The sequence below is a fragment of the Xiphophorus couchianus genome, chromosome 12 (genome assembly GCF_001444195.1).
Source record: "Xiphophorus couchianus chromosome 12, X_couchianus-1.0, whole genome shotgun sequence".
NCBI classification, from domain to species: Eukaryota; Metazoa; Chordata; class Actinopteri; order Cyprinodontiformes; family Poeciliidae; genus Xiphophorus; species Xiphophorus couchianus.
In genome coordinates, this window is record NC_040239.1 from 21,728,984 (window position 1) to 21,751,577 (window position 22,594).

Here is a 22,594-nt window from a genome sequence, read left to right on the forward strand (position 1 = left end):
TCACACACGTTTGTGATCGTGTGCACCACCGAACCTGCTTTGTTTGTGGTTGTGAAGTCTCACTTCAGAGCGACCGCCCCGATTCTCCTTTGCTTGATAAATTATTACCTTGTGATCAATCCGGCTTGCACATGAACAAAGGGGGTTTGATGGATGTTGGAGAAAACCTGGAGAGCTCCTTGTTCCTGTTAGACGAGAGCAGGTGGAGTGAGGACGCCACAGTGAGAAATAGGATATTTTTTGGCGTTTTTAAACATGACAACTCCAATCACTGCTCTCTTTAAAGCCTGTTACAGGTGCTGAACGCAACCTGAGAAGCAGATGGAAGTGATTTGTCTTCTCTGAAAAATGAACTTGTGGGCTAATAAACCCTGATCAGTTGGTAATTTTAATCTGCCCCTCACTGTAGCCAGTTATTCTGATCACCCTCTTATAGCACACCCCACCAACTGAGTCTGGACCAGACCATACCAACTCCAGCATGATGAGAGGGGGCTCTGCTGCTGCATCAAGGCAGCTCTTGTAACATGATCCTCTCTACCCGATCAAATAAGCACTCATTCCCTGAAAGTGACACTTCTGTCGAGGTAAAAACACCCTGCTTGGCTTCTTTTTTTTTTTTCTTTTTTTTTTGCCTTTCAGCATCATCGTGTGTGGGGGTTTCTGAGCCGCGTTTCTCTCACTATTGGGCCAACCAGCAGAGCGTGCTGAACAAAGCCACGAGAAAGGAGAGGGAGAGAAAGAGAGAGAGTGAGGGGAGCTTCTGGGGAAGAAATGTCTCTCGCTGACTCTGTCGCCTCGACAACCGGGTAAGAAAAGGAGGGGAGGGAAGCACCAGAACAGGAGGAAAAGGACTTGGGCGCATTGAAGGAGAATAAGAGCTGGGTGTTTGAATCAGGAGATTCCAGCCGAGTGAGGGAGGAAAGTGGATTTATTTTTGTGTGTGTGGCATTTTCTTATAAGGGCTCATTGGGTGGATCTATTTCTATTACCTTGTGAGTTATTAACTATGTCAAAAAAAAGCAGTTTAATCTTTTTTTTTTTTTCTCACGTTCAGATATCGGCGCATGGAGCAGATGAAGCTGCAGAGGTCAAGTTCAGCTTTATAAAAGTGGACCAGGCAGGCCTGAACGCTCCACCTGTGATTCCTGTGTGATCAGCCTCAGGTAAGTCTTCCTTCGCCATTCAAGGCATTTGCTTTTTACTTATTCTGGAAATGCAAATAAGCTGACTTCTGGGTGCACTCACCTGCTAAACAATTGTGAGCTAATTGGTTTCATAAATCACTAAAAGTTTGGGTTAATAAGTGTCACTGTGTGTTTTAATTTGCAAATTATGCAGCCGATAAAGAAACACTGAAACAAATTTAGGGCTTACTTACTCAGTTTTTTGTTTATTCAGACTGTAAGGACGGGGAAACGCATAAATGTTTCATCTCCACCATGCTTCACTCACCTTGCATGCTGCTTCTGCTCCTCCAGCAGCGTGAGCAGCAATTCATCAACAATGAGAGAAATGAGCACCTCTGTTCGCCCAAATTGGATCTTGAGAGTTTGAGTCGAAGCATAACACTCAGGCCGTGGTGGAGAATAGAAAGCACGCCGAATATAAACATCATTCTGGGCGCTCATGCATAAGAAATGTATTCATAGAGCACCGGTGGGGGAAATCAATGCCTCTTTAAATTGGGTGCGATTCCAGCTGACTTTACATCGGCCTGAGTGTGTATGCCTGTGGGCGTGCGTGTGTGTGTATGGAGGGCAAGAGAGGTAGCATGTGGTGTCCGTATCAGATAAGATGGAGAGGAGATAAACTGAAGAAGGTAGAGGTGGGAGGGAGGTTTAAAGCTGTCGTCAGAGGCAAGGTTAAAAATCTCTCACCTCCGAGGGGAAGACGCAGAGAAAAAGCAGAAAGATTGAAGGGTGGAGAAGAGCAGCAGAGTGAAAGGCAGAAAGTGAATCTAGTGCTCAGGGAGGCCGAGAAAAATAGGGATAGTTGAAAGATTCAAGAGGCTGGCACTGCTACAAGCTCCTGCTTCATCCCCATGACACCGACTTTTAAGATTTAAAGACAAGTAATTATTCCTGTCTGAGTTTCTGTGGGGTTGGTTTTTAGGCCTTTTGTTTTTTTTTATGTCCCACATCATTGAAATATCCATTCAAGAGGAACTTGAATATGATTAATTAGTTAGTTGTAACTGATCTCACACGGGTTTGTAACAACAAGTCATTAATCGGGTCTAAAAAAAACACCACACCCTGCAATTGGTTAATTACACCTTGTTGTTGCTGCTTCACTAAGTGCTTAGTCACTAACAAGATTCTGGTGGAGATCCTGATGGATTTTTGATCAGGCTTTCTTTGATTTAGATTTGTTGTTTGACATACAAGTAAATAGGTTTTATTTGCTTTGCTAAAACTGATCTCCAATCACTGGGAAGAGGCAGAAATCCGATCTGCCTCATTCTTCTCATGGCACACCTGGTTGGTTTAAGATCTGGAGATCGGCTCTTTCTTTTTGTTTTGTTTTTGCAAAACCCCACATTATGATTCCACCACCAACATGCTTTCCATATGGCACAGCATTCTTTGAGTTTAGTGTTCCACTTCTACTGTACTTCTCCCAGTTTAAAGTGTACATCTGGATACGCACTGTGACCACAAGACAACATCCTTATCTTATCCGAACACACCACTTTACTGCAGATGACCCTTTACCTTGTCTGTGTGGTCAGCCGTCATTAAAAGATACTTGCGTTTAGACTTGTTTATCGAGCAGCTAGTTCTCGTAACAACAAATGTTCTTGACTGAAAACTTGCGATGCCAGCTTCTACATCGTCTCTGTGCCTCGATGATTCCTGGCTCGTTCCTGACCATGCTGACCAAATTTATGTCAGCTGTACATGATAGTTTAGGTTCTGGTTAAAATATTGTTACAGATAATAATCTATGCTTACATACAGTTATTTAATCTATTAATCTCTGTAACTCTACACATCTGGATGGATTTCCTAACTTCTTTCTTGATGTCCTGTCCTTTGATGAATACCATCCTTTTTTCAGATTGTTTAAAAGAACCAAAAACATGCACAGGGACGCTACCAGTGTACATACTGCAAGCATTTCATTTTGTTATTTTTCATAATTATGGGTTACATGCTAGTGTAGATCTAACATTCAGTTTCTAAAAACCAAATAGAAAGCATTTTTAATACAGAAATACTGTGTTGTGAACAACAAAAATGTGGGAAGAAATGAGTTGGTAGTCGTATTGCAGACCATCATTGGTGTCATACGCAAGCATACTAAGCAACACGACTTCATTACTAAAGAAACTGCTTTCTCGGAGTGCTGCAAAATATATTAATGCAAAGTTTAAAAAAATTCTGTTAGGAAAATATGCATGAGCAATGGGAATAACCACAGACTTGAAGGGATTTTAAAGCAAATCCAAGAGTTTGGAACGCAAGTAAAATCTTAAATGGCCTCAAGTTATTCACAGATGTATGTAGAACATGGACTCCACCTGTCGTATTCCTGGTGTTAAGACTCTCAGGAACCAGAGACAAGTCCACAACTTCCTTACCGCCTTCAAGGAGAAAACGACTACAGGGTGTCGGAAGGAAGATGAGAGACACCAGACCCAACAGCGGAGACAAACTGATGGATGCTCTTAAAGCGACATCTGGTTTCCTCTATGCCACACTGATTTGATACAGTAATTCATTCAAAAGCAGCCATGACCAAGTACTGAGTGTAATATGGAAATATCCATGGAGACATGCATATTTCTGTATTAAAAATCCTTCCTTATTATGTAATATTCATAATTTTGGGTTTTCTCAAGCTGTAAGCCAGAATTATCTAAATTAACAGAAATTAGTTCCTGAAATGTCTTGTTCTTTTTTTAAAATTAAATTAATCAATATGACGTTCAGTTATTGAGCAAAATTGATGAACTCTGATATTCTTGTTTGTTGAGATGCATCTGTGACTTTGATGCCAAGTTGATTTCAGCAAACCCACAAGCATCAAATATGCAGATTTAAAGACACGTTGTACTGCTTTTGCTGCCCGGGAAAATGAGGAGAAAAATTGCTGCCTAGTTTTCATGGTGTCTACACGCCTAAAAGATTAAATATTTAAAATTTATGATTTTCTTTTTCGCTCATCGGCGCCTTCATTCCTACGCTGCACAAAGAGCCTCCTCACATGCAGCTCATGAACACCTGAGCTACAAAACTTTGGAGAAAAAAAAAATATATATATATATTTAAAGCTCCAGAATAAGTTCCCAAGTGAGTCCAACATGAGGGCGCGCAAGATCATCCAGTAATACACCATACATTATACAAGAGGATGTTCATTCCTCTCAGAACATGCACAGAGATTCACTTCGTTCTGCTTCATGCATTTATCAGTTCTATTTTAGATCCAGGTGCCGCATTTTAAGGAAAAACACAAAACGGTGATTCACTAATGACAAAATAGCTTTAATAATCCAGGCGTTATCTGGGAGGCAGCTCCTTTTTTATCCCAACAAACAATGCGGGAAGTCAAATTGCAGTCTAGCTTTAATCCTCACCTGCATGAGGATTTAAATCCACCGTGTTCTCTTAATCTTTGCAGAAAAACAGCAATGTTGAACAAATCCGGCGGCTTGTAAACACATTAGTTATACCACGGCTCCGCAGCGCTTGCAGTGCTTTACATCTGTGCATTGCTCATAACTATTGTGCACGAGGCTTGATTTTCTTGAATGCGAAGAAGCATCAGACAGGGAGAACGGATGCGTCCCTCAGGCCATGCATCACTCTCATTAGCTCTGCTCCCCTTCACTGGCAGGTGTCGGTAGACTCACAGAGACAGATGAAGGGTAGCGCCAAGCTTTGCGTAACGACTGACATGCACTTACGACTCTCAGAAACTCCGCAATGGCTCCAGGAAATCAGCACATCAAATTGGATGTGGATGTGGAAAGAAATGGAGCTGTGGAAATGTAACTGTACACTTCTAATCCAGTTTGTTCTCCGTTATTAATATCTTTGCTATTGAACAGCTGATAAGTGCAGGATTGTGTACTTTAGTGGTCATTAGCCAAGCTGTTCTCTCCTCTCCACTTTCTGTTCCACTCCTCTCATTATGTCGCTGCGCTAGTCCTGGAGCCTTCTGTTCTCTCCTGTCGACTCAAGAAGTAGAAGTGGCATTATTAAAACAAGGCAGAGAGACAGAAATGAAACATAACAGGATTAGGAGAATCTAATCATCAAACTCCACCAGCTGTAGTCAGTTTCATTGGCAGGCAATAAAGAATTATAAGACACGTATTTGTCTTGGAAATATCACATAACTGATCTTCTCTGTCGAGGTACCTTGCATATTGCAGTACATAAAACATTTGTCAGCAATGGTTTTTGCTGATTGCAGATAACGGATCATTCTACCTTCAGACCGCCGCCAAGGACAGAAAATTATACAGCAACTTGTAAAGGTAATTATACCTATTGAAATTTTTCATAATTTGCCATTTTCCAACCACAGACAATAAGTGTTTATTGGGATTTTATGTGCTGGACCAGCAGAACAAAGTGGCTCATTATAGTGAAGTGGGGGAAAAATAATTGATACTTGATTTTCAAAGGTTTGCCCAAATAAAAGAGCTGAAAATTAATGTTCACAGATTTTCCCCAATCGGATTGAAGAAAGAAAACCTTCAGTCCCTCGAAAGTAGAAACCAAAAAGACCCGCAGCTGCAGAAAAGGTGGTTTGACAAAGTGTTGACTAAATGGAAAGGCTGAAGAGGTACAAGCTCTTTTATCCTTGTTAATTCAGAATTAGAAGCTGTGTAATCAAGTAGCAGCTGAAAAACAATTTAGCTGAATAACTTAATAATTGCAGTTGTACTTTAATCATAAATAAATTTGTTCCCTTAAAAGTTCAAAAAGTTCACATTAACGCTGTCCCTCCCCTTTTTAAAAGTCCACGTTCTCTTAATTTAAAAAAAAAATTAAACAGATGAACCACGGTCGTGGTTGAAAATAGCTGAAAATTGGTGTCCTTTATAGAATATTGGATTCAGTGTGAAGCTCTCAATTTTCATTTCTAAAGGCTTTATTATCTATTACATAAAAGGAGAAAATGTGGCATAAAACCGCATTAGCCCATCTGAGTCGTGTGGACATTTGATATTAAAAGCTTTCTGAAAGTGAAGAGCAAAAACTTTTAATGATGGGCTCATTACAGATGTCCGTGAGCCGCCGCATTATCAGTGAACTGCAGTCTGACTTTGTCCCACTGTGGGAGATTTTTCTCCACTGGAAACATGAATACATTGTCTGCTTTAACTGCAGTGTGAAATATGAATGGGTTGGTATGAGTCTCCTGGTAATGGTAACCTTGAGTGAAACTGTTTCGGTGGCCTGTAGTCATAAGATATCACTGCATTTGTACAAGCATAGACTTTAAATATGTATAGCAGAATGTAATTCTTTTTATTTGAAGTAGAGAAACAAAAATATACTTTCTGCTGCTGAAATACTGAGACATATTTTAATAAACTGATACACAAAATTAATAATATCAGAGCCTGCTAGAATCGGGGTCCCCAAGAAAAGTTGAATTGAACAAAAAGACCAGCTTTAAACAAATTGAGGAAAATATTTTCTAGTTTAAATGTTACTATTGCAATTTCAATTGAGTAATCATTTAAGGATAATTTGACACAACTTTCCATGTCAGACCTGGGTAAACATGTCCTGTACACTATGACTTTTGCAAACACTTTAGCAGTTAATGGCCTTCTTCCATGTTTATTTGTAAATACAGGATCAAATACAGAATTGCCCTTATTGCCTGTTTGCAACACGTACCTGCTGAAGAGCAAATGTAATAATTGGTATTGGTGAGGGCTGAACATCTTGGAGGACAAAGTTCCACAAAGAGCAGATTTTGGATCTGGTTGCAGGATCTCATCTTGCTACGTTGGAGCTTGATTTTATTTTTAAACAGATTTTCTCTTATGATGTCACAACATAGTGACAATATTAAGAAATGTATCAAAAACCTTTTTGTGAATACAAGTTACATACTAAAGCTTTGATTATCTTTAATGCATCTAGACTTAATCAAAAACATGGTTTAAATCATCTCTACATCATAACTGTTGGTTATGATGTTACATTTCCAAATTGCCTCATTAGTCCTTCTGGGTGAGAGAAAAGTGTTGCAGCTTTTTTTTTTCTCTAAATCTGTCACCTTCTCTCGCATCTCATTTTAAAGGGCAATATATTGGTGGTTTTTATGTCTTGACGTTTTTAAGACCTTGTTACACTTTGAGTAACCGAACACGGTCCCAGTGTGAACTTCAGTCCTGCTTCAGAGCACAAAATAAAAGTCCCTAAATCGGCTGACCTTTTATTTTCTATTCATTTCATTATGAATTCAAGGTTTGTCTGTGAAGAGACCTTTGTCTCCGCTTTCTTCATCATTTGTGGTATTTCTCGAGCAATACAAACAGCTAATTCCTTTTTATGATGGATTTCACTTCAGCTGCAGGGCTCAGCTATTGTTCACACTTAATTGTGATTCAGTGCCTCACCTGACTGACCTTAGAGTGCGGCCTTAAAGAGTGCAGATGAATTGCCGCAGTTGGAGAACGCTCGCTGCCATCAGAATGCAAACCATCTGCAGCAGCATATCATGAGCACCAGAGTCTAAATAAGAGGCACCCATTGACACCATTTGGCAAGACCTGTCCATCACAGGAGATAAGCCAGCAACTGTTTCTAATACCCCGCTTGCTCTTTCTGTCAGTAATTAGACAGGTGAGATTATTTAATTTTCTACACACACACACACACACACCTTGACAGCCACTGGTGGACTCTCTCCAGGTGATAAGGGCTGACAGGGAGAGGAAGAAAATCGCAGCTTTTACCCTGACTCACCCCCAAGCTCTTGTGAGCAGCATCTCAAAGCAGAAAGCTGCCAACATTTTTCTTTCTTTTCTTTTCTAAGCCCTTGAACCCCATTTCCACCTCACCCCCTCCTTTAATTTTCTGCTAATGAGCTCAGTAGTGGAGGACCTTGGCTCACAGCAGCTCTAGAACAAACTTAATTCCCTCACACCCTTGCTTGCTCAGGACAGATTTGGAGGTTCCCCTGTCCTTCATTTTGCCTAATACTTGTGTCAACAGTTCGTAGTTCAAACATCTATTTCACCCTCGCGTTCACTGCAAGAGCTACGAGCGAGTAATAATGAGGTGGTGTAATGTGTCGCTCACAGGTGCAAGCATGGATGTGGAGGACGAGGCGCTGCTGTTTCGCACCAGCTGGGGTGATGATGAGGAGGAAGAGGAGGAGGAGGACGACGGGGTGGCGCACGCTGCGGGGCATGGCTGCTTCTCGGGGACTGTAGGGGTTTGTGGGCTGTGGAGGGGAGTGGGGTGGGTCTACACACAACCCTGGGCCAGCGGGGTGGTCTTAGGGGTGGCCTTCCTCATGCCCTGCGCCCTGTTTGCCTACATGCTGCTCTACTGCCCTCCTCTGGACATAGACCTCTCCTACAGTGCCTTTGAGGTTCACAGTCACTTCTCAGCTGAACGCTTTGATGCTCTCACCATCGCTGTGAAGTCTCAGCTGGGGTCCTGGGACAGGCGCAGGCGGGACGTCGATGACATGGAGTCTGAGGAACTCAAGGAGCTTATCCTGGAGAAGCTGGCGGAGAGGGGAGTTTTCAACTGGACAGAGGGGAAGAAAGTGAAATCCTCCTTTCAAACAGGCAGCACTCTAAAAACAGAAGAAGCCAGAGAAACAAGAACTGAGGCCGACTCAAGTCAGGAGGGGGTGAGGAGGGACAAGAGTCCTGGAGGTGAAGAGGAGCAGGGATTATGGGACGGAAACTCCTCCCTTCCACTCATTAGGAAGCGCAGATTTGCTCCTAATTACTACATGCAGAGCCAGGCTCTGTGGAGGATTGAGCTGGTGTTTGTGGCTCAGGGGAAAGGGGAGCGCAACATCTTCACTCCGGAGCGCCTGGAGACGATCCACCATGTAGAACGTCTCCTCATGCAGCATTCGCAGTTTCATCAGTTCTGCTGGAAACCTATGGAGATTTTAAGGGATCTGCCTCTGGGGCCGTCCTATTGCTCCCCACCCAGCTCTCTTCTGTCTTACCTCTACCCCAGTGAGAGAGCGGGGAAGATATACTACGATGGCATGGGCCCAGATCTGGCTGATATTCAAGGTGAGTCAGCGTGAAGGTCCCAGTTCATTACCTTGCAAAAGCTCAGATGCCCACGGAGCTTTTTCCACGTGATTTTATGTTGAAACCACAGACTTTTGTATTCTTTATTAGGGTTTTATGTCATGGAGCGACACAAAAAGTGTAGAACTTCTAAAAAAGTGAAAATTATAAATAGATGTTAAACCTTCTCTACAAAAAAAATGCAATTTTATTAATGCACACCATTAATAATTGCAGTTGTGCTTGTGATGACAAGCTATAGGCTATGAGGGCATTAAACAAGATACAGACCCAAGGAAGCTCTGGAGGAGCTGCAGAGATCTTCAGTTCAGGTATGACAATCTGTTGTGAACTCTACCAAGAAAAAAAACCATAAGGTGGAAGAAGACGCACATGTAGGACTTGAACCAAAATTATGTCTTTCCCTGCATGCAAAATACTATATGTGGTGGAAAACTGACTCTTCAAAACACAATTAAGCATAGTAGTGGCTGCATCATGCTGTGAGGGTTAGGATTAGGGTTAGGGCTCCATCAGAAAAACCACAACCCTTATCACAGAACGAAAGTTACCGTGGATAGATTTAGATGACAAGTTGTGGTTTGAAACGGTCCACTCAAAGCCCAGAGCACAATCCAATTAACCATCTATGACAACACTTGAGAACTGCTGTGCAATCTGTCAATCTGGGATATTTACAAGCACAAAAGACACAGCATTTCAATCCATATATGGAAATCTGGTAGAGTCATACCGCTGAAGACTTGAAACTGTATTTGCAGAGATGTGATTCTACCAAGTATTCATTCAATGGGTTGAGCATGACTGCATGCCACATTTTAAGAGTATTATTTATATAAAAGAAATATATTTTAAAAGCTACATGGGCTTTTATTTTCTCTCTATAGTTATTTGTGATATTTTGTGTTGGTCTCGCAAGTCCCCAGTGAAATACATTGAAGGTTGTGGTTACCATCTGACAAAATGTCAGAGTTCAAGGAGTAGGAAATCTTTTGTGTCATCAAAGACTTCCTGAAACGAGCTAACCTATCACCTGCTTTCATCTCTTGGTGCTTTGTTGTAGGTTCCTTAAGTCTGGCCATCACCCACCCACAGTTCTACTGGTACGTGGATGAAAGTCTTTCCCCCGAGCGTCTCTCCTCGGCTCTCCTGCGCAGTGAGATCCACTTTGGGGCTCCCCTGCCATCTTACTACTCCCTGCAGGACCGAGGAGACGAGCAGAGAGCTCGCTTCAAAAATTTTGTGGTTCAGTATGCAGGCATGCTGGCCAAGCAGTCTACCAGGTCAGAGACAAAGGTGTTTGGAGCACTAAAAGCCTCGCAGTACATATTACCACTGCAGATTGTTTACTTTGCATCTCCTTTTACAGTGAAGTGAAGGTGCTGTATGGAGGGACGGAGCTGTTTGATGATGAAGTCAGACACACCTTTTACAATGATATGATGTTGGCTGTCATCAGCGGAGTCTGCATCACCGTGCTCGTCTATATCCTCACCTCGTTTTCTGGTACAGTAGGAGCAGTTTCCCATTTTATTTTTCTTTGTACTCATACAGTAGCTTGGAATATTAACCAGCTCAAGTTCTGCTCTCTTTGAAGTCTTTCTGACGTTCTTTGGACTCGCCGCCATTGGGCTGAGCTGCTTGATGGCTCTGTTTTTATACCACGTTGTCTTCGGGGTGAGGTACCTCGGCATTCTCAATGGAGTCGCAGCATTTGTTATCATTGGGATTGGTAAGTTATTAGGATCTTGTTGAAAGTATGTTTTTGCTTATTTTTTTATTGTGGAGAAATTATTCTACAAACAGCTCTGTTCAGCAGATGTAAGCCTTTAATTAGATTAGCATAAGAGCAAAAATAAGGCAAAACAGGCAAAAATCTTTCCAATGGGTCAAACTTTTTCTGCCTAATAACTTCTTAAAAGTAGGAAAAAGTCTCAGCTATATTCTTTATTAAAGCAATGTTTGACCATGTACTGAGAGCATAAGATAACATGATTATTTAGGGAACTTTAAATGTGAAGTCAATCAGGGCCTCAAGCTGTAAAACTGGCTCAAATGTAGAGAACTTAATTAGAGTACATCAAACGGTGCTGAGATTTGGTTTTGGTTATTATTTGCTGATAAAAAGCGACTCCAGTAGAAAATCATAGCAGAACTACTTAGGGAAGCAGAACACTTTTAGTTTTGCTTGTTAGTGTTGACATACACTTGTTCTCTGGGCTTCTGCTCAGCTTGGTGGGTTTCTTTTCCAGAAGTGATAGTCACTGTCATGTTCCAAAACACACAAGAGATTAAAGATTTTTCTCTTTTGAGTGGAAAAAGGATGTTCAATAAGCTAACTTGATCAAATTGTTACCACATAGATCTGGACTATGTATACTTTGTTGAAGCTGATTGAGCTGAAGCTGCAAATGCTCTTTTATAGCAATTATAATGAACCAACGACAGTGAAAACTATTGTCCAGCAGCCGACTGAATGTAAAGATTATATGATCAGCACACTGGGTTTCAGCTGTTCTCAAAATGTTTGAGTGACATTTTTCAGCTAAAGTTAACATTCTTTTAGCTCCTTACAAAAATCTATATAATTTAATCAATAAAGCTGTCAAAAAAAATTAAATCAAACATCAAAGATTCAAGTTCCTCTGAGATGCATCAGATGTCTCGTACAGTGCCTTGTTAACGCTCTTAATTTTTTTCCTATTTTGTGTCGCTTCAATCACAAACGTCACTGTAGTTTATTGGGAATTGATGTGACCAACACAAAATAGTGCACATGTGTGACAAAAATACCTTCATGAATACACCATCCTTACAGTGAAAGGTGGTGATGGCAGCGACATGCTGTGGGGATGCTCTTTTTCGCAGCAGGACATTGGAAGCTGGTTTGGTTGATGGGAAGATGGATGAAGCTGAATACAGCACAAACTGGGATTGAATAGTTCAGACAGAAATCCATTAGACTGAGCTGGGGCTATAAAAAAAATATTTTAAAATATCTCAGTCTGGTAAAAAGATACACCAAAAGACTTGCATCTGTAATTTTAGCCAAATGTGGTTCTAGGGAGAGCTAAATAAAAATACATGCCACACTAGAAATTTTGGTTTGCGATTTCCATTACATGCATGCCTTTTCCTTCCACTGTACAATTACGTACGACTTTGTTTTTGTCTGTTGCATTAAATCTGAATGAAATGTAGTTAAAGTTAAAGTTTGCGTTTGTAATGTGACCAAATGTCATAATTCCTTCTTAAGATGGAAAAGGTTTTACATATTTTTGCCACATTTAATGTTTTTGCATATAATATTTCACAATTGTAACTTTTTTGCCGTTATCTGTGTTTACTAAATGTTAACAAATTGGAATCAGCTGTGCGTTGTTTGTTTTGCACACTTGGCAAAACTAGTTAAATAATCTCAGTACCTAGTAAAGGCCAGACCAAATGCAGATTATAACTGCACGGTTGAGATGGAATATACTTTCTTTTTTTACCACAACAGTAAAAACGATTACTACTTCTTGGATTTTGGATCTTCCTAGCAGCTGCACATATCTGAGTTAACTGTTTAAGACGTGAAATTGTTCCACCAGACCAAAATGTGCAACAACTAAACCCAAATTAAATTACCTCTTTGAAAAATTTATCATGTCCCATATTTTCTAGTCTTTTTTATTTCAACATATGTTTGCAGGGATGCAGTTTTGATTTGCATTCCACTTTCCAGATGAATGAAAACATTCAAGGGTTTTGTAATATTAACAAAACAAACTGCACCGTTCCACAGATAATAACTCATGTGTTTCTGCTCTCCACCTCTCAGGGGTGGATGATGTGTTTGTGTTCATCAGCACCTTCAGACAGGCATCCCATCTCCGTCGGCCCCGGGAGCGAATGATCTACACAATAAAGACGGCCGGCCGGGCGACGTTCCTCACCTCCTTCACGACCGCGGCCGCCTACGCCGCGAACACCTTCTCTCAGGTAATCGGGCGAAGAGAAACGCGGCGTTTTAACTGAATGTCTGCTTGAAGTCTAAATGACTCCTCTGCAGAGGATGAATAGAAGTGCTGCTCTCAGCAGACAGCCATTTTCACTCGATAAGCACAAATTGAATGTTTGAAGGTTCTTTACACTGTGCTGCGTTTACTGACACTCAGATCCCAGCCGTGCATGACTTTGGCCTATTCATGGCCCTCATTGTCAGCTGCGCCTGGCTTTGGGTGTCTGTCCTGATGCCAGCAGCCCTGTGTATCTGGACCCGGCATGTGGAGCCTCACGAACACGACTGGATGAACTGGTGAGCTCCTATTTCCTTACTTTGTTGGAAGGTGTTATTTGTGGTGGCTGCGCTCAGCTTTGCTGCACTCAAACCAGCTGCCTCTGACCCTAAACTGTCCTCTCCCTGAAGCGTGAAGCTGCTTTTGGGCTTGTCAGCGAGCTACAGCCCTCTGTCAGATGAAGATGATGATGTGGCACTTCTGTCGGTGGACATGGAGCCAGGTGAGATTATTATCTCCTTTACAATGAAGGGATGGCATGGTGGAGGAGAAACAGGACAGGGAACGATTCCAGGTTGTAAAACGCAGCTGCTCTTGCATCGCTGAGGTCATTCTCCTTTTTGTCAGGCTCCTGTGACACAGACAGCGACGGAGCCATTCTTTCCCTGACAGTGGATACACCATTATCCCCCGCAGGACAGCATCAGATGGGTGTGGTGAGCACAAACCTCCAGTGGTGCCTGAAGCACTTAGTGGCTGAGCCGGCTGTGAAGCATCGAAAAGCAGTTTTAGGTGAGACATGACATGAATTCACTCTGCTGCAGCCATGAGAGTGATGCCGCTTGATTAAAATACTCAGTGCACATAGAAACACAGGCACGTTTGTCTGTGCCCCTGGTAAAGATGTAACAGTCATAAAAAATCAATGAATAAATCAATATTTTATTGCAGGAAATTAATCTCACACTAAACATGGTAGAAAACACAACTTTAAAATTGAAAGCATTTATTTAGCAGGAAGAAACACTAATATTGATGTTTATTTTTTCTTTTTCGTTATAGGGATGATAGTACTATTGGTGTTAGTACTTTGTACAACTCCCCCTGTTGCCAACAGGACAGCACTGACTCTTCTATAAGCCTTCTCAAGGCTGGAGCATAAACCATATAAAGAGGCAGAGAAGGCCACAGTCATGGATCTATTGCTCTAGTTTGTAGTTTGCCTTTGAGCAATTACTGGGTTAATTTGGCCATAACATGCAGAAGAACCTGTTGAAATTCCCATTGATGGCCAATTTTCAGTTTTGTGAAAAACAGTATCACATGTCCTCCATTGTTTAACAATGACTCTGAGGCGCATTTCCTTTGTTTCATACCAAAAACCACCTGGAAAGTCTTCAGCCAAACGCAATTTCACCTCTTATTATTATATTTTTGTCTCTCACAACACTTACATTTTTACAGAGCTGTTAATGTTTCCATGGTAGAGATCAGAGAGAACTGAAAATGCATCAGGTTAATGAACAAGTGCCCCGTTTCTCCTTGGAATAGTTCAACCTCTAAGTGGGCTTAAAAGAACGAGGGCATTTTTACGCATCCTCACCATGGCAACCATTAAATCTGCCCACATCTGCATCTGTTTTGTTTCAACCGGTGAGATTAAAACTGTGAAATGAAATGCATCTTTCAGTAAACATTCTGTATCGTTGTTCCTGAGGAGTTTCTTTATGTTGCTCAATCAGACCCTCCTCTCTAGCTGCCGCTGTTTGTCCCTGTCTTGGTTCCCATCCAGGTGTCTTTCTCCTGGTTCTGGTTTTCTCTGCGGGCTGCTGCTGCCTCCTGAGGCCGGCCACCCACGCCCCCCTCCTATTCCGACAGGAAACAAACCTTCAGACGCTGCTGGCTCTGCGCAGCAACCTGAGTGGTCAGGGCATCTCCTGCCCCACCTGCTCAGGTGAGGCCACAGCAGCTAAAGAGGCTCTGTTGAAAAGGTTTTAAAGCAGGTAACATCCTACCAGCAGTACATAATTGATGTCTTCATTAAGTATAAATCCAGGTTTGTCATTTAAAATCTAGAATATTAATGAAGTACAAATAAACTGTCTAGTTTAAACAATAATGTGGTGTAAATGAGTTTTGAAAATCTCTACGTCCTATTGTGTGAGTGTTTTATGATATCAAAAACATTTACTGATGTAAACACTGTAGTAACCCTCACACAGAGAGATTATGAAGTATTGCGTACTGGACAGAATTAACTTGATGCAAACTATCAGAAGAGAAAATAAACTGTCTCATATTTTTTTATATGCAAGGCAGCCATGTTGAATTTTGCTGCAGAACTTTCCCACTTAAAATTCAGACTTCAGAGAAGTAAATCTGTTAATATTTTTTAACCTGAAGTTGACCTCACAGCCTCTGAGGGAAAGGATGTGCATAATTAAATCACATCCTTGTATTTAGGATGTGGCAGTGCAGTCATACAATTGCAGTTCCTGTGGTTAAAAACCTTTATGTGTCATTTTCCGGGTCCCTTTTGTGAGCCTAAAACAGCTTTAAACGGTTTCAGTATGTTTGTACATGGAAACTTATTTCCAGCTGTGGTGCTTGTTACAAACAGTTTGAGACGTACTGCCCTAAAGGCACGTTTTATCACGTTAGGGGTGTTCATGGAAAAACCACATCTGCTGTACACGCATACTTCCTCGTCAGGATTGAGGTTTTCCACGCATCAGCAAAGTCAAAGCACGACAGCTTCGACTGTCTCCCAGACATCCATGAAAACAAGCCCAAGCACCAACAACACAGGTAGGTAGGGTAAAAACGATCCTCCATATGCAAGAGCGCTGGTCTTGATGTCTTCATGTGCTTCTTAGTGTCAGACTCCTTGCTGACTGTGTATGTGTCGAAGCTGGCCCAAGGAGGCTCCACAACAATCTACAGGTTCTCGCTCAACACCAGCATCCGGTCGCCGTGGAAAGTGTGCAGCACGGAGCGTGACGAGGTGTCGTCGTTCCAGGTTTGGGAGCAAACGAAGCCGTCTCTGCGATCCGTTCGTGGCACGTGCCGCCATTACAATCTTTTACTTTTGTCTGAACAGGCCTTTAGTCGTCCCCAGAGAAATTACACCAGCAGAATGACGGTGTGCGTTTCCCGAGAGTATCGCCCCTACCCCAGCTGGATGATCACGTCCGGCTTGTGCGATCACCGCCACGGCTGGACCCAAGAGTTTTCCTTCTACGTTGCAGCGTCCCCGCAGCAGAATAGCAGGTGGAATAACAAATCCTCTGCTCAAGTACAGACTCTCTGGAGGCTTTAGCAGCATATCTGTCAAATTAAATCTGCCTTCTGCCTTCAGGAGGCTGTATTTTGCTCAGTGCCATCAGAGACCTCATCCCAGCAGGCTGTGTGTCAAAACACCTGGTTGTGGCTTCAGTTCTGGGCCTGACGGACCTTTAAAAGGATCTTTTTATATCCCCCTCCCCATCGGTATGCAAGCATCTTTGTCTGAGATCATTGTCAACATAAAAGTGATTATTCAGTTCATTAGGAAAACACTGCATGAGTCTCTCTACCTTGTCATGTCTTTGTCATTTACTCCCACATCGTGAGTGTTATGACTCGAGAAAATGTTGTGATATGACAGCTTCTTGAAATGCAGCTTCTTGAAGTGGCACTCTGTAAATTCACTGGAGGATTTTTTTTTAGTTGTGTGTTTTTTTTTGTTTCCCACAGCACTCTGGTCGGGAAGCTATTTTTACACTGAATAAACAAACACAGTTGAAAGATTTTCCTTTTGTTCTATTTTCAAAGATTCCTCATCCGCTGCCAAGACAAAGGCATCGAAGACGTCTGGCTTTAACCCGTGCAGCGGCGGCGCTTGTGGTCGCCCAGCTGTGCGTCCCCTGGTTGACACCGGGGCCATGGTTTTCGTCGTGTTCGGGATCCTGGGAGTCAATCGAAGCGAGAACAGGGAAAACCATGTAATTGGAGACATGGTGAGGGTCACTGCATGATGCTGATCTCCATGTTGTCCCCAGTGTGTAAATGACAGTTGCCTAAATTGTATTTGCAAGTCCATATTGCAAGACATTTAGTAAAACCTTGCAGCATCAGTGTTTCTCTTACATTATTTCATTTTTTTTTTCTAAAGGGCAGCGTTATCCTGGATCCAGACTTTGATATTTTCAAGGAAATGGGCCATCTCTGCACAATCTGCAAAGCTGTCGGTGCAAACAGAAAACTCGTGAAGCCGGGAGGAGCTCAGTGTTTGCCTTCAGGTAAAACTCACACAGTCGTAACGCTGGTGCACTTTTTTTATCCCAAAGATGTTTACTGGCTAAATGTGCAGTAAGGCAAATCGTTGCGTGCCTCACGGCAATCAATTAAATATTGAATGTACAGTACAGACCAAAAGTTTGGACACACCTTCTCATTGAATTCAATGAGAAAGTACAGACTCAACACAGAGTACAGACCAAAAGTTTGGACACACAGTTGTGTCCAAACTTTTGGTCTGTACTGTATGTTCAACACTGTGATTTTCTGAGTGCCTTTGTGTGTGATCTTAGAATCACATTAAATTAACAGGAAAAGATAATCATAAAATGTGTGAAAAAATAAAATGTTGGAAAAGAAATACAAAGTGCTTTGTAAATCAGCGCTTATTATTTAAAAATGCACATTTTATTGAATTGTATACCACAGACCAACACAAAGTAGTGTATAAATGAAAGTTAAAAGAAAGTAAAGTATTTGTATGTTTGTATGTATTTTTATTTTACTAATAATAACCTTAACATTGCAGAATGTCTAATTAGCTGTAGCCTCTAGCAAGTTTTCCTCAGCTTTACTCTGTATTCAGCTGCATCTATCATCCCCTTTGACTCAGACTTAGCCTTCATGTACCTGCTAAAGAAATGCATCCCCATAACATAATGCTGCCACCCCCAGCACCATGCATGCTTTCTGGTGCGTTCAGGATGATGGACAGTGTTGGTTTTCTCACCTGTCACACAAATTACACTGAAGTGACAAAATGTGGAAATGTTCTAAAGGTCATGAATATGTGTGAAGGGTAAAAGACGAGGGGGAGGATGATGGTGTTTCTTCTGCTCCCGGCAGGCAACAAACTCTCCTCAGTTCTTCCTCTGCTCCATCCTGAGTGCCACTCCCTCCCCGAACCCAATCTCCTCCCGGGCCAGCTCTCCCACGGCGCAGTGGGAATGCACGGCGGCAAGGTCCGCTGGTTGTCCATGGCCTTTGAATCTGTAAGTCCTTTAATCTTGCAGCTTTCCCTCCGCATGTGTAATAAAAAAAAGCTGTCTGACCGGCCATACCTACCCCGTCTCCTCTCCAAAGACCACATACAAGGGGAAATCGTCCTTTCAGACCTACTCAGACTTCCTCCAGTGGGAGAACTTCATCCAGGAGCAGCTTGCCAGCCTCCCACAGACTTCGGCTCTCCAACGTGGTTTCCAGACATGTGAGCACTGGAAGCAGATCTTTATGGAAATTATAGGTAGGTGTTTGATTCGGCTCAGTGTTTTATCTCTGCTAACTGATTAGAGAAGTGTGTGTATAAATGTAATGAGGTCTGATGTGTTTAGGTGTGGAGAGTGCCCTCTGGAGTCTCCTGCTCTCTCTAGCGATCTGTGTGGCCGCCGTGTCTGTGTTTACAGCGCATCCTCTGCTGCTGCTGCCGGTGCTCATAACAATTATAGGTAAGAGACGAAGCAGCTCATGTACGTGCTTGGAAGCCTTTTGCGTGGATGTATCGAGGTCCAGGTTGTTCGTTGTTTTGTTTTTTTCCCCCCCCCTCAGGAGTGATCTGTCTGGTTGTGGCTGTCATGTATTGGCTGGGTTGGGAGATGGGAGCAGTGGAAGCGATTTCTCTGTCAATACTTGTCGGATCTTCAGTGGATTACTGTCTGCACCTGGTGGAGGGGTACCTGCTGGCTGGCGAGACGGCTTCCCTACTGCCTGGACACAACTCTGTAAGGGAAAGCAGATTTCTCTCATAGTCACAGCTCTGACCAATCACACGGTGTATGTGATCAAATCTAAACCCTGTCAGATTTGATCACATTCTTGTGTCAGATAATGGTTTAAAATTTTCCGTAAGATATTCAAAATCTTGCATAATTTTTAATGATCTAATCCTGCTTTAAACTTGAAACTCAATTCTCTCTCTCTCTTATGAACAAAAGTCCTTCACACAACAGCTGGATTTATACTGAGATTAAATCACACACTGGTGCTCACAATCTAGTGAAAAAATATGATTGCATTAAATTTTATTTTGGGAAAATGTGTTGAGAACCATGTATCATTTCCTTCCACTTCACAACTGTGTTCTACTTTCTGTTGGTCTCTCACCCACTTCAGTACATTGAAGTTTCTGGTTGTTAAAATAACCCAATATGAAAAGGTTCAAGGGGTATGAAAGACACTGTAAGTTTTATAATAATTTATTTGAGCTTTTTAATTAAAAAGGTTTAAAAAAAACCCCCACACCTTTATGTCTCATGAACAAAAGAGACTCGCCGTGCTGAAAGAACATGCTTTTAAATCAACCCTTTATTCTGTGTGATTTGCTTACAGGAGCCTTCAGCCGAGAGGCAGAGGCGAACTTTGGAGGCAGTGAACCATGTGGGCGTTGCCATAGTGTCCAGCGCCGTCACCACAGCAATCTCCACCGTCCCTCTTTTCTTCTGCGTCATTGTGCCTTTCGCCAAGTTCGGTCAGATCGTGGCCATCAACACGGCCGTCTCCATTTTCTTCACCTTGTCTGTGACTTCTGCCTTGCTGGCCTGCATGGCCCCGGCCCGCTTCAGCAGACACCCCGGCGCTGTGCTGAAGGCCAGCCTGGCTGTGACAGCAGCGGCGGCCTTGGTGGGGGCTCTGTGCTGGACGGGCCAGCAGCTGGGGGCATCGGCCTGGCGGTCCCTCAGCACATGAACACACTGTTGTCCTCGACTCACACTGATGTCAGACAAGAGTAATGTATTTTCCTTTACCTTCAGGAGAAATATCAGATCAGTAAGTGATCTTTAAAGCACAAAGATGTCAACACTGTCTCAGTAATTGAAAACTATTTGTTTTCTAAGAACAGATTTATTTTACTTGTAATAGTCAGTGAGTTTGACATACAGGGGGACAATCCTTCACCTGCTGAGTATCTTCTTGTAACTACGTGACTCAGTTCTGTTCTGCCTGTGAGTTGACATGATAACTAGGTTAAGGTATTGTGCTTTTTTTGTTTTCACAACCACATACTTCAGTGTAACTTAGTGGGATTTTATATGACTGACCGACACAAAGTCGCACATAATTGTGCTGTGGAAGAAAAACTATACATGCTTTGCAAATCTAAACCTGGTTATGTCTCATTCAGGTTAGATGGAGAAGTAAAACTAAAATAATCTGAATCTTTTTAGTTTGTGCAACTAATAAGAATCCTCTCAGCATATTCTCCCACCTGAGCTGTAGACCTCAGCAGCAGTTACCACAGGCCTCTCAGGTGCTTTGCCCATTGTTGGTCCTCTGACTGGACCTGTTGGTTTGCAGTAAAGACATACTCTTAATTTTTATGGAAGATGTTAAAATATATGTAGATATGTTACTTCTTTTAAAATTACACACCAGTGAACTCTTACTAATTTGGATGCTCTATATTCTACTTAGAGGTGTTAAACAAAATTAGGCTGACCCCCCTTTGTAGGCGACACTGTTCAGGTTTGCATTCATTAAAATATTGAAAAACCACTTCAAAACCATGTACTGCTTTGTATTGATCTCCATCCATCCATCCATCTTCTTCCGCTTATCCGAGGTCGGGTCGCGGGGGTAGCAGCTTCAGAAGGGAGGCCCAGACTTCCCTCTCCCCGGCCACTTCTTCCAGCTCTTCCGGGGGAATCCCGAGGCGTTCCCAGGCCAGCCGAGAGACATAGTCCCTCCAGCGTGTCCTGGGTCTTCCCCGGGGCCTCCTCCCGGTGGGACGTGCCCGGAACACCTCACCAGGGAGGCGTCCAGGAGGCATCCTGACCAGATGCCCAAGCCACCTCAACTGGCTCCTCTCGATGTGAAGGAGCAGCGGCTCTACTCTGAGTCCCTCCCGGATGACTGAGCTTCTCACCCTATCTCTAAGGGAGAGCCCAGCCACCCTACGGAGAAAACCCATTTCGGCCGCTTGTATCCGCGATCTCGTTCTTTCGGTCATGACCCAAAGCTCATGACCATAGATGAGGGTGGGAACGTAGATCGACCGGTAAATCGAGAGCTTCGCTTTTTGGCTCAGCTCTCTCTTCACCACGACGGACCGGTACAGCGCCCGCTTGACAGCAGACGCTGCGCCAATCCGCCTGTCGATCTCCCGCTCCCTTCTTCCCCCATTCGTGAACAAGATCCCGAGATACTTAAACTCCTCCACTTGGGGCAGGACACCCCCCCTGACCCGGAGAAGGCACTCTACCCTTTTCCGGCTCAAGACCATGGCCTCGGATTTGGAGGCACTGATCCCCATCCCGGCCGCTTCACACTCGGCTGCGAACCGATCCAGCGAGAGCTGCAGATCACGATCTGATGAAGCCAAAAGGACCACATCGTCTGCGAAAAGCAGAGATGAGATCCTGAGGCCACCAAATCGGATCCCCTCAACACCTTGGCTGCGCCTAGAAATTCTGTCCATGAAAGTGATGAACAGAATCGGTGACAAAGGGCAGCCCTGGCGGAGTCCAACTCTCACCGGAAACGAGCCCGACTTACTGCCGGCAATGCGGACCAGACTCTGACACCGGTCATACAGGGACCTGACAGCCCGTATCAAAGGGCCCGGTACCCCATACTCCCGGAGAACCCCCCACAGGGCTCCCCGAGGGACACGGTCGAACGCCTTCTCCAAGTCCACAAAACACATGTAGACTGGTTGGGCGAACTCCCATGCACCCTCCAGGACCCTGCTGAGGGTGTAGAGCTGGTCCAGTGTTCCACGACCAGGACGAAAACCACACTGCTCTTCCTGAATCCGAGGTTCGACTATCCGACGGACCCTCCTCTCCAGGACCCCTGAATAGACCTTGCCAGGGAGGCTTAAGAGTGTGACCCCTCTATAATTGGAGCACACCCTCCGGTCCCCCTTTTTGAACAGGGGGACCACCACCCCAGTCTGCCAATCCAGGGGAACTGCCCCCGATGTCCATGCGATATTGCAGAGTCGCGTCAACCAACACAACCCTACAACATCCAGAGCCTTAAGGAACTCCGGGCGGATCTCATCCACCCCCGGGGCCTTGCCACCGCGGAGCTTTTTAACCACCTCGGCGACCTC

General features: G+C 43.3%; 1 protein-coding gene across 6 annotated transcripts; it reads left to right on the forward strand.

Moving 5' to 3' along the window:
* Nucleotides 1-56: 56 nt before the first annotated feature.
* Nucleotides 57-21,015, forward strand: disp3 (dispatched RND transporter family member 3). 6 transcript variants are annotated; one of them, XM_028035042.1, is made up of 23 exons: nt 57-941; nt 1,058-1,166; nt 5,428-5,491; nt 8,285-9,244; nt 10,329-10,548; nt 10,635-10,771; nt 10,863-10,997; nt 13,089-13,249; nt 13,426-13,565; nt 13,677-13,768; nt 13,894-14,058; nt 15,059-15,220; nt 15,928-16,074; nt 16,143-16,285; nt 16,367-16,536; nt 16,625-16,755; nt 17,080-17,264; nt 17,420-17,546; nt 18,391-18,536; nt 18,628-18,787; nt 18,876-18,989; nt 19,090-19,262; nt 19,870-21,015. In XM_028035042.1, the coding sequence occupies exons 4-23, from the start codon at nt 8,293-8,295 to the stop codon at nt 20,224-20,226; spliced, it is 4,017 nt and encodes a 1,338-aa protein (XP_027890843.1). In that variant the 5' UTR covers nt 57-941; nt 1,058-1,166; nt 5,428-5,491; nt 8,285-8,292; the 3' UTR covers nt 20,227-21,015. The 6 variants fall into 6 exon arrangements, with proteins under 6 accessions (XP_027890843.1, XP_027890841.1, XP_027890842.1 ...); XM_028035040.1 differs by having other exon boundaries at nt 57-809; XM_028035041.1 differs by having other exon boundaries at nt 57-1,166.
* Nucleotides 21,016-22,594: the final 1,579 nt, after the last annotated feature.